This window comes from Melanotaenia boesemani, chromosome 3 (assembly GCF_017639745.1).
Source record: "Melanotaenia boesemani isolate fMelBoe1 chromosome 3, fMelBoe1.pri, whole genome shotgun sequence".
NCBI lineage: Eukaryota > Metazoa > Chordata > Actinopteri > Atheriniformes > Melanotaeniidae > Melanotaenia > Melanotaenia boesemani.
This window is the reverse complement of record NC_055684.1, coordinates 35,863,787-35,884,597: the sequence shown is the minus strand read 5'-3', so window position 1 is coordinate 35,884,597 and position 20,811 is coordinate 35,863,787. Positions and strand designations below refer to the sequence as shown.

At 39.1% G+C, this 20,811-nt stretch overlaps 2 protein-coding genes across 3 annotated transcripts in view; both read left to right on the top strand.

Annotated features, from left to right (window-relative positions):
• The first annotated feature begins 19 nt into the window (after positions 1 to 19).
• Positions 20 to 11,098, top strand: idh3b (isocitrate dehydrogenase (NAD(+)) 3 non-catalytic subunit beta). Of its 2 annotated transcripts, XM_041981013.1 has the most exons (12): positions 20 to 85; positions 1,693 to 1,815; positions 2,862 to 3,035; positions 4,541 to 4,661; positions 4,801 to 4,861; positions 4,967 to 5,099; positions 6,335 to 6,468; positions 6,606 to 6,708; positions 6,838 to 6,984; positions 8,247 to 8,341; positions 8,519 to 8,579; positions 9,309 to 10,035. In XM_041981013.1, exons 2-12 carry the CDS (start codon positions 1,774 to 1,776, stop codon positions 9,396 to 9,398), a joined length of 1,161 nt encoding a protein of 386 aa, XP_041836947.1. In that variant the 5' UTR covers positions 20 to 85; positions 1,693 to 1,773; the 3' UTR covers positions 9,399 to 10,035. The 2 variants fall into 2 exon arrangements, with proteins under 2 accessions (XP_041836947.1, XP_041836948.1); XM_041981014.1 differs by lacking the exons at positions 20 to 85; positions 9,309 to 10,035 and adding an exon at positions 10,613 to 11,098.
• A 2,769-nt stretch (positions 11,099 to 13,867) lies between these two features.
• The window catches only part of ptpra (protein tyrosine phosphatase receptor type A), a 29,167-nt gene continuing 22,223 nt past the window's right edge, over positions 13,868 to 20,811 (top strand). The window contains exon 1 of the mRNA XM_041980484.1: positions 13,868 to 14,306. The gene's annotated coding sequence lies outside the window, so the exon portion shown is untranslated. The remainder of the gene's footprint in view (positions 14,307 to 20,811) is intronic.

Below are 20,811 nucleotides of genomic sequence, written 5' to 3'. Positions count from 1 at the left end.
ACCTAAATATGGTCTTTCAGGCGCCAGGGTAAACGTATGCCGTCCCAAACTTCCAGCAGTCAAACGACAAAGCAAGGGGTTGAAGGTCAGTTTCAGCTTTTGGTGAGATAGTTTTAGTTAACAAAATGTAGTCACTTTTCTGACAGACATTCTTGTTCACCTTTTGGAAAACAAAGACCGTACAAACCATCAAAGATACTTTAAGCATCAACAAAATTCTAACAGTTATACAAAAAAAAAGAAGAAAAACATAATAACAAAATTAATCAAGGTTGATCACAGAAATACCTTTAAAATAAAGTTAAAATAAAGTTGGCAATGGAAAAATTACCTAAGAGACCAAACTGAGGGCACTATCCATATTCTTATGTGAGCTGCTTTGGGCTCAGAAAAATGATGGCAGTATGAATAACCAAATTATTCGCCCCAAAATGCAAATGCTGACTTGATGCATAAACTGGCCTAAATCGCTTAAATGCAATCTCATTTTTTTTTTTTTTTTTTTTTTTTTTGTTGTTGTTATTCTATGTCATCTTGTGTATCAGTAGAAAGTGTCACCTGCCTGAAATAGTACAGGGAATCCCCTAACCTATTTGGGACCTATTTGGAACAGGCTCATTCTGAGAGTGAACCTCTCCAGTACTAAATATATTGTCAAAACGACATGGAGTGTAAAGACAAGATAGCCAGCATAGAAAATCCCAGGTGTGGTGGGGGTGTAAAAATGTGCATCCTCAGCACAGGGATATTTCAGACCCTCTGAGCGCAATTCAACAACTCTGACACAACAAATACCTGAAAACCCCTGTATGTTCAAGGGGCCATATCCTGCTTCAGCCTAGTCATGTGTACTAAACTAATCCATGAATAGTGGTTATACAAGTTAGTATAGAGTTAACAAGTGTAGAATGACATGGACTATAAACTTCCTGGTATAATATAGAATTGTATGAGTGCCACACACAATCTCACACACACCTCAAATAAATGAATAAATAACTGGAGTTAACAAACACGGTATCTGTCAGGGATGATAACTCCTTTTGGTATGGAATTTGGCCTTTGTACCATTGCAAACATGAAATGCACAAAACTTCTATGATGCAATGAAGGAAGAGGAAAACCCAAAAGCTATCATTTAGCATTTAGTTTATTTTCTATATAGTTTTTTTCTAGATCAGGGGTTTCCAACTCCGGTCCTCGTGGGCTACTGCAGGTTTTACCTAACACACCTCTGCACAAGCCTGTTAATGACCCAGTGATTTGAGTCAGGTGTGTCACATCAGGGTAGAATCCAAAACTTGCAGGACAGAAGCTCACGAGGACCGGAGTTGGAGATCCCTGCTCTAGATAATTACAAGTTAAATAAATTGCGCAATGGCATTCCACATTTTTTCCTTTATAAAAAAACAGAAAAAGTTTCAGACTACTTTTGTGATATCTAGCCATTTCTTACAATTTTCCTCTGTGTATTTTTCATTTCATTTATTAATTTAATTTAATTTTGTTCTAATGTAGCTGTCATCTGGTCTGCTGTCATTTCTTGGAGCAAGCTATTCACTTAGCCGAAAAAGGGGAGACTGCTTATCTGCTTTTTGACATACAACCTTTAAAAGCAAAAAACTGCATTGCATCATACTTTATGACATGCAGTGTTTCCCCATCTTGCATGTCATATGCTTTTTTGTCCAGTTGGGGCCACTGTGGTCCTATACACACACTGCTCCACTGAAGCACCACAGAAGAAGCAGTAAAGCTGCTGAAGCTGGAACGATGGCGGCCGCCTTGAGAGGAAGCTTAGCAACATTGGTCAAGGTGAGTGCACAGATGATGTTTAAAGGCTAACGGATCAAATTCATCAATATTGAACCGTTTAAGGTATATCACGTTAAACCCATCGACCCCCCCTTTTGGAATTAGCTGACTGTATGAGACACTGACTTTTAGCATTGTGGCTTAAGTGACTACTATTCTGAGCCTCTACGATGAAAAAATTAGTGGAGCTACTTGTCTGTAGCGAATTATGTACGAAGAACAAAAGGTTATAATAGTCCTTTCGAAAAGTAGGTAAATGTCAAGCAAACCAACACAACCAGTTACATAGCGTGTCTTTTGGCTAGCATAAGTGGCTTAGCTTAGCTTCCCAGTTTGGTGACCCTTTTAAAACCAAAACAGCCAACAGCGCAATCATCTCCAAATGCAAAACCTCATATACAATATGCACAAAAGAATAATTAAATAAAAAGAATGCGTGTACATGTTTATAAACTACAAACACAACAGTCATCATATACTTTAAATCTAAAGGGCATACAGATGTAATTTAAACACTATTCAAATGAATTTAATGCCAGTCAGCACCATTAGTTCTTACAGTAGCAGCTGATTATCTGTTAATATTTTGAATAGTTTATGACTCCAGGTCTCTAAATTTAAATAGAAGTTTAAATTACATTTGAAATTGCTCTTACCCTATTGAAATAAGTTATCATGTCCTTGAAATTACTTTTATCCCATTGAAATGAGTTATCATGCCCCTTTTCTTTCATGAGCCCAACTATATCTATATATATTCATCGAAGCCCAACCTAGTCAGACCAAATGCAACATATGTTTTTTTTGCCTTTTTAAGTTAGGTGCAGCTTGAAGATTTTATCAACATTTTTTTTCAAATAATGATGAGGATTTGAGTAAAACAAAAAATAAAAAAATAAAGCTAAAGGTTTATTTATGTGTAAACTTTGTTTCTACAATGACTGGGTCTACATATAATGAGTAATATCAAAGAACAGGATAGTTTGTATTTGCATGTGATATTCCGTAGTCTGGTTATTCATCTTGTGTTTGTCAACATCTTTCAGGGTCTTGGAGGCCCCAGGTGGCAGCAGCTGGCCTCCCGACAACTAAATGTGTCGGCTTGTCTCTGTAGTTCAGAGACCCCACCAGCTCGTGCTGATGGTACTTTCAAGGTCACAATGGTTCCTGGAGATGGAGTGGGACCTGAGCTGATGACTGCTGTCAAGGACGTCTTTAAGGTACACTGTGCCTGGACAGAAAGGACAAAGTTAATGTTTGTTTGTTTTTTGTTTTTGTCTCTTATATATGCTTACAAACCACGGTGTGTACAATAAGAACAGGGCTGGTGTTAATAGAAATAAGAACAAGAAACGTTCTTAGAAGGGATGCACTGATACCAGTATTGGGTTTCGTTCTGATCATATGTGCATGTACTCGGTATTCATAAAAGTGTTCTGATACTACACAACCCAGTACCGTTGTGAAAAAACTGGGGCTGTCAAAATGAACAGATTCAGTGTTTCCCACAGACCAGGTAGCAATTTGTGGTGGTCCCCTGGGAATCAAGTGTACCGGTGGTCGGTGGAGTCGATCATCGGGGTGTGTGCAGCAAGTGGCATTTAAACACAAACTTTCTGAGCTGCCAGATTAAATATACACCTGTATGCTTGTCTGTTCTTCAGAGTCACCTGCTGACACAGTTTTAAAGCTACAAGACCCATTTCAAATCATTCAGCTCAAACTTAACTCTTTAGTAAGTAACGTAAGTTCTTTAAGAGAAGAGAGAACTAATCTGTTTCCACCTCACCTGTTGTTTCAGCAGCATTTTGGCTGCTGTCCTTCTGGCCTATCCTGAACAGTCCTGAGCAGCACTGAGATGTTCAGCTGTTTGGTGAACTAATGGAATGTTTTAAATTATATACTAATTAACATTTACTAGTCACAGCCATTTGACCGTTTAGCTTCATTTCAGACTGATACCTCCTCAAGCTGCTCCGTTTCCTCAGGATGGGGCCTTTGGAGCAGAAAATACTTTTCAATACTAATCTGGATTAAAGCAGCAAACAAGAGTCAATAAAATAATAATAACTTAATAATGTGTTCTATTAATTTTTTATTTGACTGTGGGCATATATCCTACTGTAGCCTATCTCAACTATAACTGCATTTAATCTTAATAGCATTGTTTGCTGTGTTACCAATGTTTTATGCTGACTTAAGGTACGGGATGTTCAAAAATAATAACGTTTAGTTCATAAAGCTAACATTACCTTTTTTGAGTTACGATCATTTTTGGGCAGGTGTTTGATAAACTCAAGATATCGTCGACCATCTTCTTTGTGCCAGATATCCCGCTGCTTTTTGTTTTCTTTTGATAGGCCTCATTTGATATATCACACAATTAACCACTCATTCATCGCATCTTCTGGTCCACATTCCATACCAGTAAACTGTAACAGGATTTATTAGTACTCATATCAATACTCCGTATCGACAGATACTCAAATGTAGGTACTTGTACTTGGTTTGAAAAAATAAGGGGTCGGTACTTCCCTACTCCTTACAGAATAATTCAGATTTTTTTTTTTTCCCTACTCTTTGCTGTTGTAGAGTCTTTCACTTGACTTATTTATGGAAAAATAACTACATTCATTCTACATTTTATTTCCTGAATAACAAACCAAAACTGACTGATGTGTTTTTCTTTATTGTTGTTGTTGTCTTGTCCCCCGCCGCTCTTTAGGCAGGTGATATTCCTGTTGAATTTGAGGAGTTCCATCTGAGTGAAGTGCAGCACATGGCCAGTGAGGAGAAACTGGATCAAGTGTTGACATCAATGAGAAACAACAGAGTGGCTCTAAAGGGTATATTTACTTATTCTCTTAACATTCGCCTTCATTTGTTCAAAACTTTCTAGTGATGTTAAGTTTGTAATGGAGTCCTTTGGCTGAAATAAAGTGTGACATGTAAGAATGAAAAAATGAATGTTTTTGTCTAATCTAGGGAAAATTTACGCACCCATGGAGTTTAAAGGAGAACTGGCCTCATATGAGATGAAACTAAGGTAAGATTTTTTTTTTTTGTGTGTGTGTGTTTTGTTTATTTTTTTAATAGGACAAAATAGTTGTTTGTGTATGTGAACTTAACCTACATCTCCGTTCATCCCCAGGCGTAAACTGGACCTGTTTGCTAATGTGGTTCATGTAAACAGCTTGCCTGGCTACAGCACACGACACAACAATCTGGACCTGGTTCTTATCCGCGAGCAGACTGAAGGAGAATACAGCGCCCTGGAGCATGAGGTAAACAACAGTTACCTTCTGCAGTCTACTAGCCTAAAAAAAAAGGGGCTAAGTTGTTTTTGGTGTTGTTTTTTTCTCATTTGTTTTGTTTTTTATTCTGCAAATTGCTTGAAAGATTTGACTCAGAGCACCCTTGGGTATGAGTGATGATTTGGTTTTCCATCCATTGTTCATACCTGCTTATTCCGGTGCAGGGTCGCAGGGGGCTGTAGCCTATCCCAGCTGCTAGGCAGGGTACGCCCTGGACATTTCAAATTTCGGGAGGTGACTACTCTTTAGCTTCCTATCCTTATATTTTATATATATATATACATATATATATATTTTATTTATATATATATATATATATATATATATATATATATATATATAATCTCAGATTGTTGCAGCATAATAATTTCTTATTCATCTTAAAGTGATGTAGTTAATTGTGGCTCTCCCTCTCTTCTTTGGCATCATCTCTTTAAGCTATATTACTGTGTGCATCTTCATTTTGGGTGGTGACTCCCTTTTTTCTCATTTCCATGACACTGTACCATTTATTTGAGCACTCCAGCAGTGTGCCTTGAAATGAAAATGTCTAAATCATATCTTTCTTTTTTTTCCCTCTTGAGATATTTTTTTTGTTTGCTTAATTGCTTAAATTTCAGTTTTATATGCTTTACCATAAAATTTCCCAATTTAAAATATTATGTCATGATGGTTATAATTATATGCCCTGGAAGTACTTAATTAATTTGTAATAATATAATAAAATAATTTTTAATTAAAAAAAAAAAATGTTAACCCCCCCCCCCCCCCAAAAAACAAAAGCCCTCTCCGTCACCAACCCACCTCAACTTGTTGATGAAGCAGGGGCACTCTCATGTCCTCGAGTGTTGCTATAGTAACAGGAGGCGAAAGAAGGGCAGTTGTAGCTCAGGAGGAAGATCAGTCAACTGTCAATCGGAGGGTTGGTGGTGTGATCCCTGCTAAAGTATCCTTGGGCAAGACACTGAAGCCATTTTGATGTGTTGATTGGTGAGTGAGTGTGTTTATGCTAGGCAAGGCAGGTTTTTATATGGCACATTTTATTGTCATGATGCATGTAATAAATGTGGAGCATACATACATAAGACATGAAACAAGACAAAGATATGTATGCTTTATGTAGTGTGGTAGTTTTACTTTCTTCCCCTGTTCTCCCAGTAAAACTATCTTTATGAAATCGCATGTACCCTCGTCTCTCTGTTTAGAGTGTGACAGGTGTGATCGAGTGTTTGAAGATCATCACTAGAGAGAAATCCCGACGCATCGCCAAGTTCGCCTTTGACTATGCCACCAAGAAAGGCAGAAACAAGGTGACAGCTGTCCACAAAGCCAACATCATGTAAGTGTATCCCTAAGGAAGTTTCCTTTTTGTTTGGCAAAAGTTTTGAAATCCCAGTCTTCTGATTCTGTGTTCATTTGGGTCATGATTTGTGCTACAGTTTCAGCCACAAATATCCTCATCCCCTCTCATTTCAGGAAATTAGGTGATGGCCTGTTTCTGCAGAGTTGTGCGGAGGTAGCAGAGCTCTACCCCAAAATCAAATATGAAAACATAATCATCGATAACTGTTGCATGCAGGTATTTTTAGCCTCAAAGTTTCTTTCCTGAACTTAGTTCTGTTTAATCAAACCAAGCTTACTCTTCTTTTTTTTTTTTGTGATGTATTTCTTCTCTGACCCTGTCCCTGCATGTATTTCTTTGCTGCAGCTGGTTCAAAACCCATACCAGTTTGATGTGCTGGTGATGCCCAACCTGTATGGAAACATTATTGATAACCTGGCAGCAGGGCTGGTTGGAGGAGCAGGAGTTGTTCCAGGGGAAAGTTACAGTGCAGAATATGCTGTTTTTGAGACTGTGAGTTACCTATTAAATGCTTTTCTCTTATTTCATACCCATTTTAATTCTTAGCCAGTCTGTTTTTGTCTGTTTTAGAATTCTTTATTCTTGTATATATGAAAGTAAAAGGGTGTAAATTTAATTTAATTTGTACCCAGGCTAAAAACCCTCAGGAAGCAGCTGGTGTTCTTACAGATGTGTATATTTATCCTCAGTGCACAGCTGGCTAATGGATTCCTATCTCATGTTGAACACCAACAAAAGCTGTTTGCATGTTTTTTTTTCCTATCGTCACTGGGTGGTAACCTGTTCCAACATATTCCTGACTGGGGTAGAGCTTGATGTCGCTTCCGATTTTTAAATACCTCAGTGTCATTCTAGATCCAACACGTTCAAAAAAAAAGTGTCCAGGACTATTAACTTTAATCTTCAAAACTTCAAATATATCAGAAATAACATAGAGACGCTCCTTCACTCAGTCCTTTCTCACATTGAGAACTGTGTGAAGAGCTGGTCACTTGCATGTCCCACAACTCTCAAACCCATAGAAGGACTCAATAAAAAACTAGTCAAAGCAGTTGATAAGAAACCTCTTCCTTTTCATCACAAAACACAAGTTACTAAACTTCCAAAACATGATTAATTTAAAAACTTTGTTTATGGTACCTCACGATATAGCACCACCCACATTGATGGAATTTATCAAACATAATATCAATGTCAATAATCCTGAAAATAAAATGCAAGCCTCCGCTAGAGGCGACGTCGCAGTGACACACAGGCATACTACGTTTGGTGAAACGGTCATGTCTGTCCGGGTGGTAACCTATGGAACCCACATACGCTAGTTTTAAAGCTAAACTGAAAAACTGGCTTCGGTCAAATCAAGATTTCGCTCAATTTAAACCACAGAAATAATGTTTTGATATAAAATTATGTAGACGTGTGGATAACTAGGTGTGTGTAAAGGTTGTACGTGTGTGTGTATGATACATCACTGTGTGTGTATGTATGTATTTAGGCCATTTCAAAATGACAAAAATAGGAAATATTCTATTATATAGTATATTTATCTCTATTACATTTTTAAGCCCTGCTTCTAACACAATCCAAGGACAGCAGATGGAAATATCTTTTGGCTAAAATCTGGGGTGTTTTCATAACACGCTTCCATGTAATGTTCATTAACGTTCACTGGCCCTACAAGTAAATAAAAAAAATTATGCCTGCAGAAAATAGTGTTATTCTCTGTGTCTTTCCTCTATTTTTTCTCCATTCAGGGTGCACGCCACCCCTTTGCACAAGCTGTTGGACGGAACATTGCCAACCCCACAGCCATGCTGCTCAGTGCTTCTAACATGCTAAGACACCTGAAGTGAGTCAGCTTCTTAAAGCCTTGTATCTACCACATCTCCCTCCATGTTTCCACTATCCTGGTTCATCATCATCATCAGCCCTCCTTGAGGGCTTGAAAACAGCCTCGTGTGAGAATGTTTGCATTTATAGAAACTAGTTCTGGCACTTTTGTAATTATCAGTGTGATGTGTTTCAGCTTGGAGTATCACTCCCAGATGGTGTCAGATGCTGTCAAAAGGGTCATCAAGCAGGGGAAGGTAAATATGTCAGTGTGGAGTAAATGCTAGCTCTTTCTGTTCTATGCCTACTAGTGCATGGAGGTATTGAGACCCCGCATCATAATAGAAATATGCCAGAAACACTAACAAAATTATCCTCAAAATAGCATAAATTTTCATCCTAGTAAACAAAAAGTACTAGAAGTTGTTCTGCAGAATGTGAACATGTGAAACTAATAGAATGTATTTCCTAATTGAAAAGGTCTTCATTGGTTTTACAGGTCAGTCATTGCAATGCTAAACCCACAGTGTATCATAATGATGCAGGCACTTTAGAAAATGAAAAAACCTCCAAATCCTAGCATTTTAAAACCTGCATGTGAGTGTGTTGGAGAGCCTTGGAAATACTAGATGTGAAATGGCATGTGAGCAGATCTTTCCTGCTCTGCTGCATTTTCTACTCATGCTTCACTTTCTCCTTCTAAAGGTTGTACATCCTTCTCCAGGACAGCCTGTTTTGTCCTTTTTATACTGGTTAGGACTAACTTTATCTGCCACCTGTTGGCATTAACATACTGAACATAAATAAGGTGTAAAGTCGGTCAGCTTTTGTTCCCACTTGGCTGGTCAGCCTCTTGCATATCATCTGAGTACTCCACCTCTTCATCTGCTTTAATTCCTTCCTCTACTTGAACCCTGTTACCCTGTGTGTGGGTGGAGGTTGTGTTCATTGTTGTGAATGTGTATACGTGTTTGTGCACATCTCAGGTACGGACACGAGACCTTGGCGGGTACTCTACCACTGGCGACTTTGTGCAAGCTGTTGTGGAAAACCTGCGTCACCGACCCATTCACTGAGATGTTTGGTCCCACTCCTCACTGACATTTCCTTTAATGTGGACATTGATCTTAACATGAAACGAGTGCATGTTAAGGCTCAGCTCCCCCTCTGCTGTGCTAAATGGCAGCTGTGTCTCTCAGCGTTGACATCAGTGGAAGCAGCAGTGATTTCTGTTTTTTTTTTTTCAGCCTATGACTATTTGTGTCAAACAGATCGGTCTCTTCCACAGTTGTCCATACCTTTTCCATTTTATGCTTTTTCAGTTTTTATTTGGCTGTTTGAGATTATCATTTCACCGATTTCAGCAGAATATTTTTTAATCCACCTCTTTACTGTCACACATTACTGGAAACTGTCTATAAAGCTGCCAGACTGTCTTATCAGTTTGTACGAATCTTCTTTTGCCTCATAAATACTGAATGTAAGCAGAACAAAATACAAAGTAAAACTGACCATTAATGCTGTAACATTTCTTACATGCCATGTCTTACTTAAAGTGAGTTATATTAAATCTCTCACATTGGAGCATCTTAAATCCAATTTGAGGTTGAAATCGGTCCTTTGGGTTCCTATAATGTTGTATCCATGTTTCCTGGATTGACTGTAAAACAACTTTCTGGTGTTGTACCACAATAAATTTCATACTTTAAAGATTTCTTAGTAGCCACAGATGTCTTGTCATGATAGTTGCAGTGTCCATAAAGCTACAAGGTTGATTTAAGAGTTATTTTCTTATTGAACTAAAGTATCAGCTGCAGTAATGAGGAAGATGATGTTTTTTTTCTATTTAAAATGGCTTCACATGGTAACGTTATCTAAATGTAAAAAATATCATTTTTGTTGTTTTATCCTGTGGCACAATCAGAAAAGCGAGGAGTTTTTGGGACACATCAGTCTGAGCGGTGTCACACTCCTTATAATGTAGTCAGTGTTTGGTCTTTTAAATTCCTAAAAAAAAAAAAAAGATTGTGCCCACTAAATTTGTTCTGGTACCTCAGCAACACTAAAATTCTACATCAGGTTTACATCTATGGCTGCTATAGTTGAATTCTTACTCTGCTGAAAAAGAACTAATTGGATTTTTATGTAAAATGACGTATAAAGTGTGCCATCTTTGCTCTATGAGTGTAATTTTCAAAGGCTCTCTAACATGCAGGCCCTGATACTGTATGTGGACATGTGTTGCTGCAGCTGTGCATATAGTAACATGCTGTCCTTATGTTTGCGACAGGTGCGCACTGGAGACCTGGGGGGCTACGCAACAAGCGATGAATTCACCCGGGCTGTCATTGCTAACCTGGCAGTCTAAGCTTTGTAATAGCAAATCTGTCAGCTGCTGAGATACACACATGCCTTTTTTATTTATTTATTTACCCCCGGCATACAGACTGTGCACACACTCAATGTATTCCAGCAGGAGCCTGCACACTTACCGCTTCTCATTCACTGTAAAATGCAGAGGACATGAAGAGATACGTTTCCAAGATCTGGTTTGCTTTTACTGCCATTTTAATTGGCAAAAGACTGTTTCCATGCAGTAACTTTACTATCTGCTCTCCAGATACTGTTAAAAAAAGTAATGGTTTTATGTCAGGAGATTAACCAGCAGTCAAAACATCATGTGTGTCTGCTACATATTATTCATTAACTTCAAGTTACAAGCGAATTGCCTTGTCATTTATGATGCGATGTGAATAATAAATGAGATATAACCAGCTGTGTAAAGTCCTCACATGACTTAATGGAAGACTAATGCAGTATTTAATTAAAAGTTTATTGCAGCTGCTGGTGGCTCAGCATGGATCCCTTCAGCATGATGAACCGAGGTCCTTACTAGCCCCCTTCTTGCACGGACATGAAAATTATCTGCAATAGGAGGTTCATTGATCTAAATTTGAGCATCAACCTGTATGTTGGATACATGAAAGAATTATAGTCTGTGTGTGATGGTAAGATATGCACCTGATCCCCACGACCATAAACCTCAAAAAAGTATTGATAACAAAATGTGAAGATATTCATAAGTTTTGTATTTTCCTTACTTCCACAATTCAGAAGAAGTGAGGCTGCAGGTCTTCTATTCATTAAATTACTGATTTGTTAATATTCTGAAATAATGAAAATCTTCATTCTTTCAAAATCTTGACCTATTCAGATTAAAAATATAAATATTCACATTTAAGTGTATTTTAACTATAGAAAACAATTAGTTTTTTATTTCGAAGCACCTTCCAAATATCTTCTTGCTGAAGCAATATTCTATATAAAACTTTATTATTGAAATGCTATTAGAGAAAATAGCAAAAATCTTCTGGTATTGCAAGCTATTACTACAGTGTGTGCAGAATTATTAGGCGAATGAGTATTTTGATCACATCATCCTATTTATGCATGTTCTACTCCAACCGGTACAGGCTTGAAAGCCTACTACCAATTAAGCATATCAGGTGATGTGCATCTCTGTAATGAGAAGGGGTGTGGTCTAATGACATCAACACCCTATATCAGGTGTGCATAATTATTCGGCAACTTCCATTCCTTTGGCAAAATGGGTCAGAAGAGAGATTTGACGGACTCTGAAAAGTCAAAAATCGTGAGATGTCTTGCAGAGGGATGCGGCACTCTTAAAATTGCCAAGCTTTTGAGGCGTGATCACCGAACAATCAAGCGTTTCATTCAGTCTTGATGGGCCAGATGGATGGGCCCGTGGCTGGATCAGTACAGGGCAGAGAGCTCCACTCCGACTCAGACGCCAGCAAGGTGGAGGTGGGATACTGGTATGGGCTGGTATAATCAAAGATGAGCTTGTGGGACCTTTTCGGGTTGAGGATGGAGTCAAGCTCAACTCCCAGTCCTACTGCCAGTTTCTGGAAGACACCTTCTCCAAGCAGTGGTACAGGAAGAAGTCAGCATCGTTCGAGAAAAACATGATTTTCATGCAGGACAATGCTCCTTCACACACATCCATGTACTCCACTGCGTGGCTGGCCAGAAAAGGTCTAAAAGAAGAAAAAATAATGACATGGCCTCCTTGTTCACCTGATCTTAACCCCATAGAGAACCTGTGGTCCCTCATCAAATGTGAGATCTACAGGGAGGGAAAACAGTACACCTCTCTGAACAGTGTCTGGGAGGCTGTGGTTGCTGCTGCACGCAATGTTGATCGTGAACAGATCAACACACTGACAGAATCTATGGATGGCAGGCTTTTGAGTGTCCTCACAAAGAAAGGTGGTTATATTGGTCACTGATTTGTTTTTGAATGACAGAAATGTATATTTGTAAATTTTGAGTTGTTATATTGGTTTCCCTGGTGAAAATAAATAAGTGAAATGGGTATATATTTGGTTTTTGTTAAGTTGCCTAATAATTATACACAGTAATAGCCACCTGCACACACAGATATCCTCCTAAGATACTAAAACTGAAAAAAGCCCCACTCCAACTTCCAAAAATATTCAGCTTTGATATTTATGAATCTTTTGTGTTCATTGCGAACATAGTTGTTGTTCAATAATGAAATTAATCCTCAAAAATACAACTTGCCTAATAATTCTGCACACACTGTATGCATCAAAATCTCAAATATGTTCAGCCATAACAATGTAAAATCAGAGTTAGCCAGTTTCAGTATCATGTTTCTATTTATGATTGGTTTTCACCAGCAGTACTGGTATACACAAAATTCAAATTTATACCTTTTTTTTTTCTTCCCATATTAAGTTCTGGGCTTGAATCTGCGTGTTTGTCACAAAAGAGAATAATTTTATAGGCTCCAGCCTGCATTTGAAGAAGCGGATACAGAAGATGGACAGACAAATTTAAATATAACATAATATTTAAATATAAATATACATGCCTGTCATTAATTTTACAGTTGTCTACCTGGCCATGAATATATATATATGTGTGTGTGTGTGTGTGTGTGTGTGTGTGTGTGTGTATAAAGTTTATTGGACTTGGCTGAAATTGGCTATAAATGTAAAAAGTTCATGCTAAACTGATATATCATTAATGTGGGACATTCAGGTTGAATGATGTCTCCATACCTTGCCATGTGGTGTCTCTTGGTTTTATGTCAAAATGTGAACAGTATGATGAAGAGGACTGTTTAAGTTGTCACTGAACCAGAACATTTAGAGGTCGATTCATAGTTCAAACACTTCCTTCAAAGCCTTAGAGAAAGTTAAAGTATATTCTCACATCATACAAAAAGCCTGAATATCCCCAACTTCTTGTGAGTAGTGTGTATGTGTGTGTGTGTGTGTACATACATATTTTTTTCTTGTTCTTTTTCTTCAAGTACATGGTTATATTAGTTAATTGGGGAAAAGTTTACGGAAAATTTATTGTAAAAATCTGATTCTGAACAACCTGTTGGGTCGGTCCACGTGCGGTGCGCTGCTGCAGTGTTGACCGTGCAGTGTGCAGGTCTGCCAGCAGGTGTCGCTGATTCCTGCGGAGAACCCGAGCGGAGAAGAGACGGGGCCTGGCCTGGGAATTTTCTGCTCGCTTCCCATTCTTCCTATGCAGACAGACACACAACATGGCGGACTAGAATAGTCGACCGACGCGCCCGGATACAGCGGATAAACTGTGGGATTTACCGTCCCGTGGGGCAGAGAAAGAACCTTCCGACGAGACGACATACGCGGGGAAATCGTTGTGTTTTTTCGGAGGGGTTCCTTCTTAGTCTGGATTTAGCAGAAAAACTGACTGCGAAGTGTTGGCTGTGTGTCCCAGGTCGTGCTTCCCTCCTCTGCTATCACCCAGAGCCCCCCACCCCGCTCACTCTCGGTTCTTGGGGTGTGGAGACAGCGGCCGGGGTTGAAAAACGTGGAAGAGAAAGAGCAGATCCATTCCCACTGGGCCTTGATTTTTCTCCCCCCTTTAAGGGTTTCCACCGGCCGCTGCAGGAGTTTTCGGTGAGTTTTCATGTTTTCTGTTGCGCAAAACCCAATCACACTTGTTACAATGTCGCTGTGTACGCGCATGTTTCCTCTCGCTGTAACAGTGTATCACCCACAAACAAACACTTTGCCCCCCTCATTTATCCCCCTACATGATGCTTATATCACAGTGGAAGTAAAGTGGGAACGTACAAGGAGCTTGGCTTAGTTTAATAGTTGTAACCCTTCCTGTAAGGGTTGAACATTTCAGAAGTAGCTCGGAGGCAGGGAGGGAAATTTTGGCGAAGGGGGCTCTCAAAAAAAAAAAAAAAAAAAAAAAATAAGAAGAAGAAGAGGGGGGCTAAAAGATGAGCGCGACAACATACAAGAGGTCAGAACTCGGCTCGTTGTGCTGTTGCGCTGGCACTGGAACAAAGAGGGGGTCTCTGGACTGCCTCACTGGAAAGTACACTGTATTGATCAATGCTTTGTTATTACACGTTCAGAGAGGGAGGGAGGGGAGCTGGCTGGGTTCGTGGGTGGAGGAGCAAGGGGGCTTCGTGAGACCCACAACAGGAATTAGGTCGCCCTAACATTAACATGTATCCTCTGTCAAATCAAATCACAGCGGCTGCTTTGTGCTTTCTTGTTATTCACAGGGCTTCAATGAAGCCTCTTACAAGCTCTAAGTTATTGTAATGATGAATATTCTCCTGTCTTGGTGAATATTGAGCATAACCAAGCATTGGATTTCATTTTTCTGGGTGCTGCGATTTTTTTGTTTTCTTTTTTAATACATTATTTCCACTTGGACATTAAGTTAGGAATGTTGTCATGAAAACGTTTTTTTGTTTTTATCATGGGAAATTGGGACAGTTAGAAGAAAGTTATGGAATACAAGCTACACCAGATCATTGTGCTAGAAAAGTAGCTTAAATGCTTCAAAGAGCAGAGTGATGCATCATCAGGCTGCAGATGCATGGCAGAGCCTGGATTGTCACATCTGTAAAAACCTTTGGTGTGTGTGCTTGCAGCTCTGTTTCTAACATCTGGTTTGATTCAAAGAACTGCAGCACATATACATCATTCCCCACTCCGTCTGTTTCTCCACATCAAGTTCTCAGAGGTTGTCCTGTCATGTTTGTACCATCAGACTGCAAAACTCAAGGTGCACAATCTCCAACCCGCGTTACTCGTCTTTTTTCAGGCCTACTGTGACCTCTGCTTGTCAGGCCTCAACATGTTTATCTTGTTCTCCACAAAAAGCTGTTGCACCATTTTTGATTGTCAAACAGCATCGTTTCCTCAAAGTTAAACTGTAGAAGACGGATTTTTTTTTTTTTTTTTAAAAGTGTGCCTTGGTTATGTGACAAAGAAAAGCAGAGCTGTTATCATCTTGCTCTGTATCTCCTACAAGCTATTTTAAGAAAAGAGGTATTTTTGACTTGGGAAGCAGAGCTTGAGCGATCTTCACACCACACTTTTCATGATTGGCCTAGTTTCTAAAAATAATTATAAATATAGCTTGAAATTGCCATTGGGGAAGTGTATGAAGTTTCGGTGGGTGGATTACCTCGCTGTTATGAAATTTCACAATTTCAGTGCTCTGACACAATATTATGAGTTGGCTGGTTGGGTGGGGTTGGAAGTATATTTTTGTTTCCACCTGTAGGCCTGTGTGCTGTTACTGTGGAAGAGCACTGTAATTCAGCCTATGACAGGATAAACACTGCTGCGTTTAGAGGATTATGAAGTTTTATGGAGCCTGATTGCTGCTTCATGTTTTATGTCATTCAGCCATTTATTTTACAGCACAGGAAATGAACCTGTGTGACTTGTTTTGATTCATGAATCAAATCAAATTTCATGACTCATAGAAGGACTTCAACAAAAGTCATTCAGCTCTTTTACTTCTGTAGGTGTAGAGTGACAATAATTACGTTCATTTCAGGTTGAGTGAATCATAGTTGAGGTGGGAAGGCTAATGCTAAAGATTGGATAACAGGATGTGTGTGTTTGTTGGAGGATTTGAATATAAAATTTTTTCCCACTAAGTATTTTAGTTATGCAAGGAGTTTATTTTTATCCTGCGAGCTTAAAGTTGGTTCATATCAGTCAAAATCTAGTGCCACATCCCTGTTTATTTGTTTAGCTTAGAGTGGCACTATTTGCTTTTTTTGCCATAAACTGTGTGTGGATAGTGGCTCTTTGTTGGGCAGCTGGGTTTGGCACATCCAGGTAACTTATTACTTATCTTTTAGGCATAATTGGGGCAACTTAAATAATTTAATTCTTATGCAGAATGTCTGTTAATGTGTCCACAGCACATTTAATAGGATTTTTTAATTGTTCTTTTATTCGTAATATCATAGTGAAACAAGTCCTCCCATGGAAAAACATTGATTTACTTTCCTAAACAATGCCTTCTCAGTCAAGGCCAACTTGGGTTGGGTTTGAACACTTTTAAGAGCCATAGTTATAAATATTTATATTTGCCCTTGGCATCTGTCAACCAGCAAGACCTTTTTGTTTGCCCTGGTTTGGAAAAAAAGGGCCAATCATAAGGATGCTTGACAAGTTTTCCAGTACTTTCCTTAAAACTGGTTTTGTTGAAAGAGATTTTGGGGCTCTGGCAACACTCTGGCTCTGAAGTTAGACCTTTGATTATTGCCTGGTTGATGGTTTTCTTATCTTTCAGAGGAAAAGGAGGAGCAGAGTGTGATGGTCATGTCCGATATCAGTACTGTCACTTTGGGTTCCAGCAAAACTAAAAAAAAAAAAAATTATGCCAAGAAACCAATTGTTATTGTTTGTAGGGCTTTATTTTATTTTATTTTTATAGCAATAGTCATCTAAAGATCAAGTTATCATTTCATATTTTAGGGTGCTACAATAATTGTTAATTTTGACTTAGTACAGTTTTGTTTTTTGTTTCTTTTCCTTTTGCCGACCACAGTGATGGACATGGGCTTCCATGTGTACTTGAACTTGACTAACATTTTTCAAAAAGCAGTGTAGGTTTATCTTCAAAAGTTCTCCAGAGATTTGCTAGAACACAAGCAAGTCTTATCATGACAGGCTTACGCTAACTTTCAGGGCTTCCGCTGACAAAAACCTTTCTTGGCCTGCCAGCAGTTTTAAATAGTGGGCTGCTTGTTGCACTTTTTTAACAGATGTATTCAGGCTTCCCCACACAATAATTCATCTCCCCACCCTTCCCTTAATGCACACACACCAGATCTTTACACAACTATCTATATGAGAAATGCTCATGGGCCATTCTGTCACCAGCTAAATTAGGTGACCTTCAGATATTTTTCAGATCCTTCATAGCCTCTACTTTTTTATTAAGAAAATAACACAAAACATATGCCAAGGTATTTAACAAACCTTAATTAGTTTATCTGTAAGCTAGCCCCTCTCTATCCCTGATTGCTTCAGTTACAGTGGGAGACTCACTTTATGTTACGTAATAGTCGTAACACAGGTGTACTCTGAATTTAGTGCAAGATAATTCCACTAAATTAGGGTAACACCTAGCTCAGTCTGCTCAGTGAGCTGCAGAATGAACAAGGAGCAGCAGGACAGCTGACAAGGACATGGCTGGTTATGACCATTAAGGAACTGTGTTGCTTTTAGCTTAGTCACTTACTAGGAAACAATGCTTTATTGTGTGATGGTGGGCAGATCTGATGTTTGGAATTGTTTCAACAGTACGATTTGATTGGCTGGCGTCTTTACAGATGTTTAAAAATGCTGAACTGCAAAAGTTTCACTGGTTGGTTCCATTTGGGGACCCCAAAATATATAATGTAAGTAAAAAGAATTCAAGGGTAAATTGATTGAGGGATGGTATATTTTGTCCAGCCGAGTTGCTGTAATTCCATCGTTTCCGACATTCGGCAGAGTACCAGAGCCAAGCTGACTGGGGGTAGGAATCTTCAGGTACACCAAAATTCAATTCGATAACAATTCAGATGGCTGTGATTTGATTTATAAAACAATTATTGATGCATCTTTTCCCCCCTGTTCGAAAACTTGAAACACGGTTTCTCATATTTGTCGACAAACGAAGAAAACTCCATCTACTGTTATGTGCACACCACAGACGGTCCAGGCGCTGCACTTCCACATTTTTAAGTTCCGCCTTTTGCATTCCTCTACATTGTTTTTATTAATTTACAGTTAATCAATTTTTTAACATTTGTACATCAATTCAGAAGCATCCACGTCTGCATTGCTATGCATCTAAAATACAGCTTTTCCACCACTGAGCACTCTGGTGAAAGTTATTAAACAGTGGAACCAGATTTTGACTTGGCAGTGGAACCATCTGACCATGGTATATGGTAAGTATACTTTACTAGTGTATACTATGATACACTTAATTAAAGGCTACATTAGCCAGTATTTAAATCAGCATCAGAACTCTGGCATCAGTTGTGTTCATCCTTTGTAAAAAAAAAATTTCACAGAAAAATACCGTTTTTTAAGCAGGAAATGTTGAACACCAGCAGTATCTGCTCAAGAATAAAAGAAAATATTCAAAATAGTCAGGATCTGTCTTAGAGAGAAATCACAAACAATCAAGAATCTTAAGTTGGCATTCAGTGCCAGCTTTCAGGTCTTTGTGGGTTTTGATACTTAATGCATCTCACACATTTTGTTCGTTGCCAGAAATGTACTGAGGTCTGATGTCCAGCCTTAGCTGCATGCTGCATCTAGAAATTGGTTATGGTGCTTGAGTTTCAAAGGGCAGAAGTGATAGTGAATCGAGGTTCATTGTGGTTCTCGAGCCATCCATTTGGACCCACACTACACTTGAAGGTCACAGTGGCTTTTGTGGGGAGGCCATGCTTTGCGCCTCTAGATCCTCTCTGTATCCAATGTGGGAAAGCTTGAGAGGCCCCTGGCATCCTCTGTGAGAAACCCCACAAAGCAGCAGACACAGGGCAGAGCTTCACAGAATCACCACTTTCACCCATTGAAACGAGTAAATTTTCTTCATCCCCGCAGTGTGATGGGCCCAAATCATCATTACAGGCTTAATAACAGACACAGCGGTCACTCTTCCCCCTCGTGATTAGCCAAAGTAATAATCCCATGCTTCTGTTCATCTTTTCATCAACTCACCAGCTCATGAATGAAGCCAACAGGAACAGAAACCACACCAGCAGGGAGTAGTATTCCTCAGAAAAGGAAGTCCAGAGGATTGTGGCTGTTGTATGTGGCACTGGGGATGTATAATCTGTGGTTTGTTTCAGAGCAAGAGTCCTAACAGCCCCAAGTTAGGCCTACTTCAGTCTCCAATGAAGAGAAGCATTCACAGTATTCCCGTTGCCCCAGACCCCCTCCTTCTGAAGACATAGAAACAGTATTAATATGCCATGAATGGAGACAGACAGACAAGCATTATCCAGCACTGCAGCAACTAGTGAAGCAGGATTCCATGTTAGAAAGCCAGAGAAAAATATTTCTCTGTATGAATGATGGAGTCCCTTTGAATGCACAACTAATGGTGTCCTATTAGTCAAGTCTGTGGTCTGTAGGTCACGCACTCGCCTCGAGTTGTCTGTTTGAAAGTTTTACTAAGCACATATATCATATTTCTTCTAAGAATATTATCAAACATGTAGTTCCTTGCTGCTTTAGTAGTATTAGTAACCATTTGCCACATTGTGTTTGGGTTTCTGCCAAATCTCTCATGAATGGCATATAGTAAACTCATTCACAATCAGCAGCTACATAAACTTCTTTTCTAATGCTTTAGTACTTTAATCCCCTCAAATATCCCTAAATCCATTCTAAACCATTCACAATTTCTTGTGAGCATAGAAAAGGCTATTATTTCTCCACCTAAGGTCACAGATCACTGAAAATCCACAGACTTCAGCTGTGACTCACCATTTTAAATAACCATCCTTCACTGATCTTATGTCTTGGCCTTTTGGTTGTCATGGAGATGTAATTAGGCTCCCTTTATGTGCTGCCTATAAGTGTTTCTTTCAGTGTATCAATGAAATGTGGTGGGAACAGCCCAGCCCACACACTGTGATTGCACTGCACTGAGGTAGAGGAACGTCTTCATTAATGAGCTGCAGAGTTCTGCACAGTGCCGCTAACTCTGACATGTTGTAAGCCCTATGCCCTGTCTTCTTGCTGCAGGCAAAAGTGCAGCACGATAATAAAATGTGATGCCGCTTTCCATGTCAGTCTCAGATTTAGCTTTTTTTTGCATTACACTTTTGAGTCTCCCATTTCTAAGGATGCTTCAATCCGATTTCACAATCTCAATCTTCTCAATCTGTTTTCACTAGAGGTTCTCCTCTAGGCATGACTTAGCCCCTCGTATTTAACTTAACTGTAAACAAAAGACAAATCTGTCAGTACCAAAAATCCCAACGCTTGGCTGCAGTTTGTCTGAAATCAGATGCAAACATCAATTCTGAGATTCAAATCCCTTTAGCTGAATGGCTTGTCTCCGTGTAGTCGGACGAAACAGGATCACAATAAAGATATAAGTAAAACTGTGAAACTTTTC

Excerpts from the sequence above, each read along its gene's own strand:
- idh3b (XM_041981013.1), top strand. The coding sequence starts at position 1,774 with ATGGCGGCCGCCTTGAGAGGAAGCTTAGCAACATTGGTCAAG. Across the intron at positions 6,709-6,837 it reads TCGATAACTGTTGCATGCAG|CTGGTTCAAAACCCATACCA; the intron begins GTATTTTTAGCC and ends TCTTTGCTGCAG. Across the intron at positions 8,580-9,308 it reads GGGTCATCAAGCAGGGGAAG|GTACGGACACGAGACCTTGG; the intron begins GTAAATATGTCA and ends TGCACATCTCAG.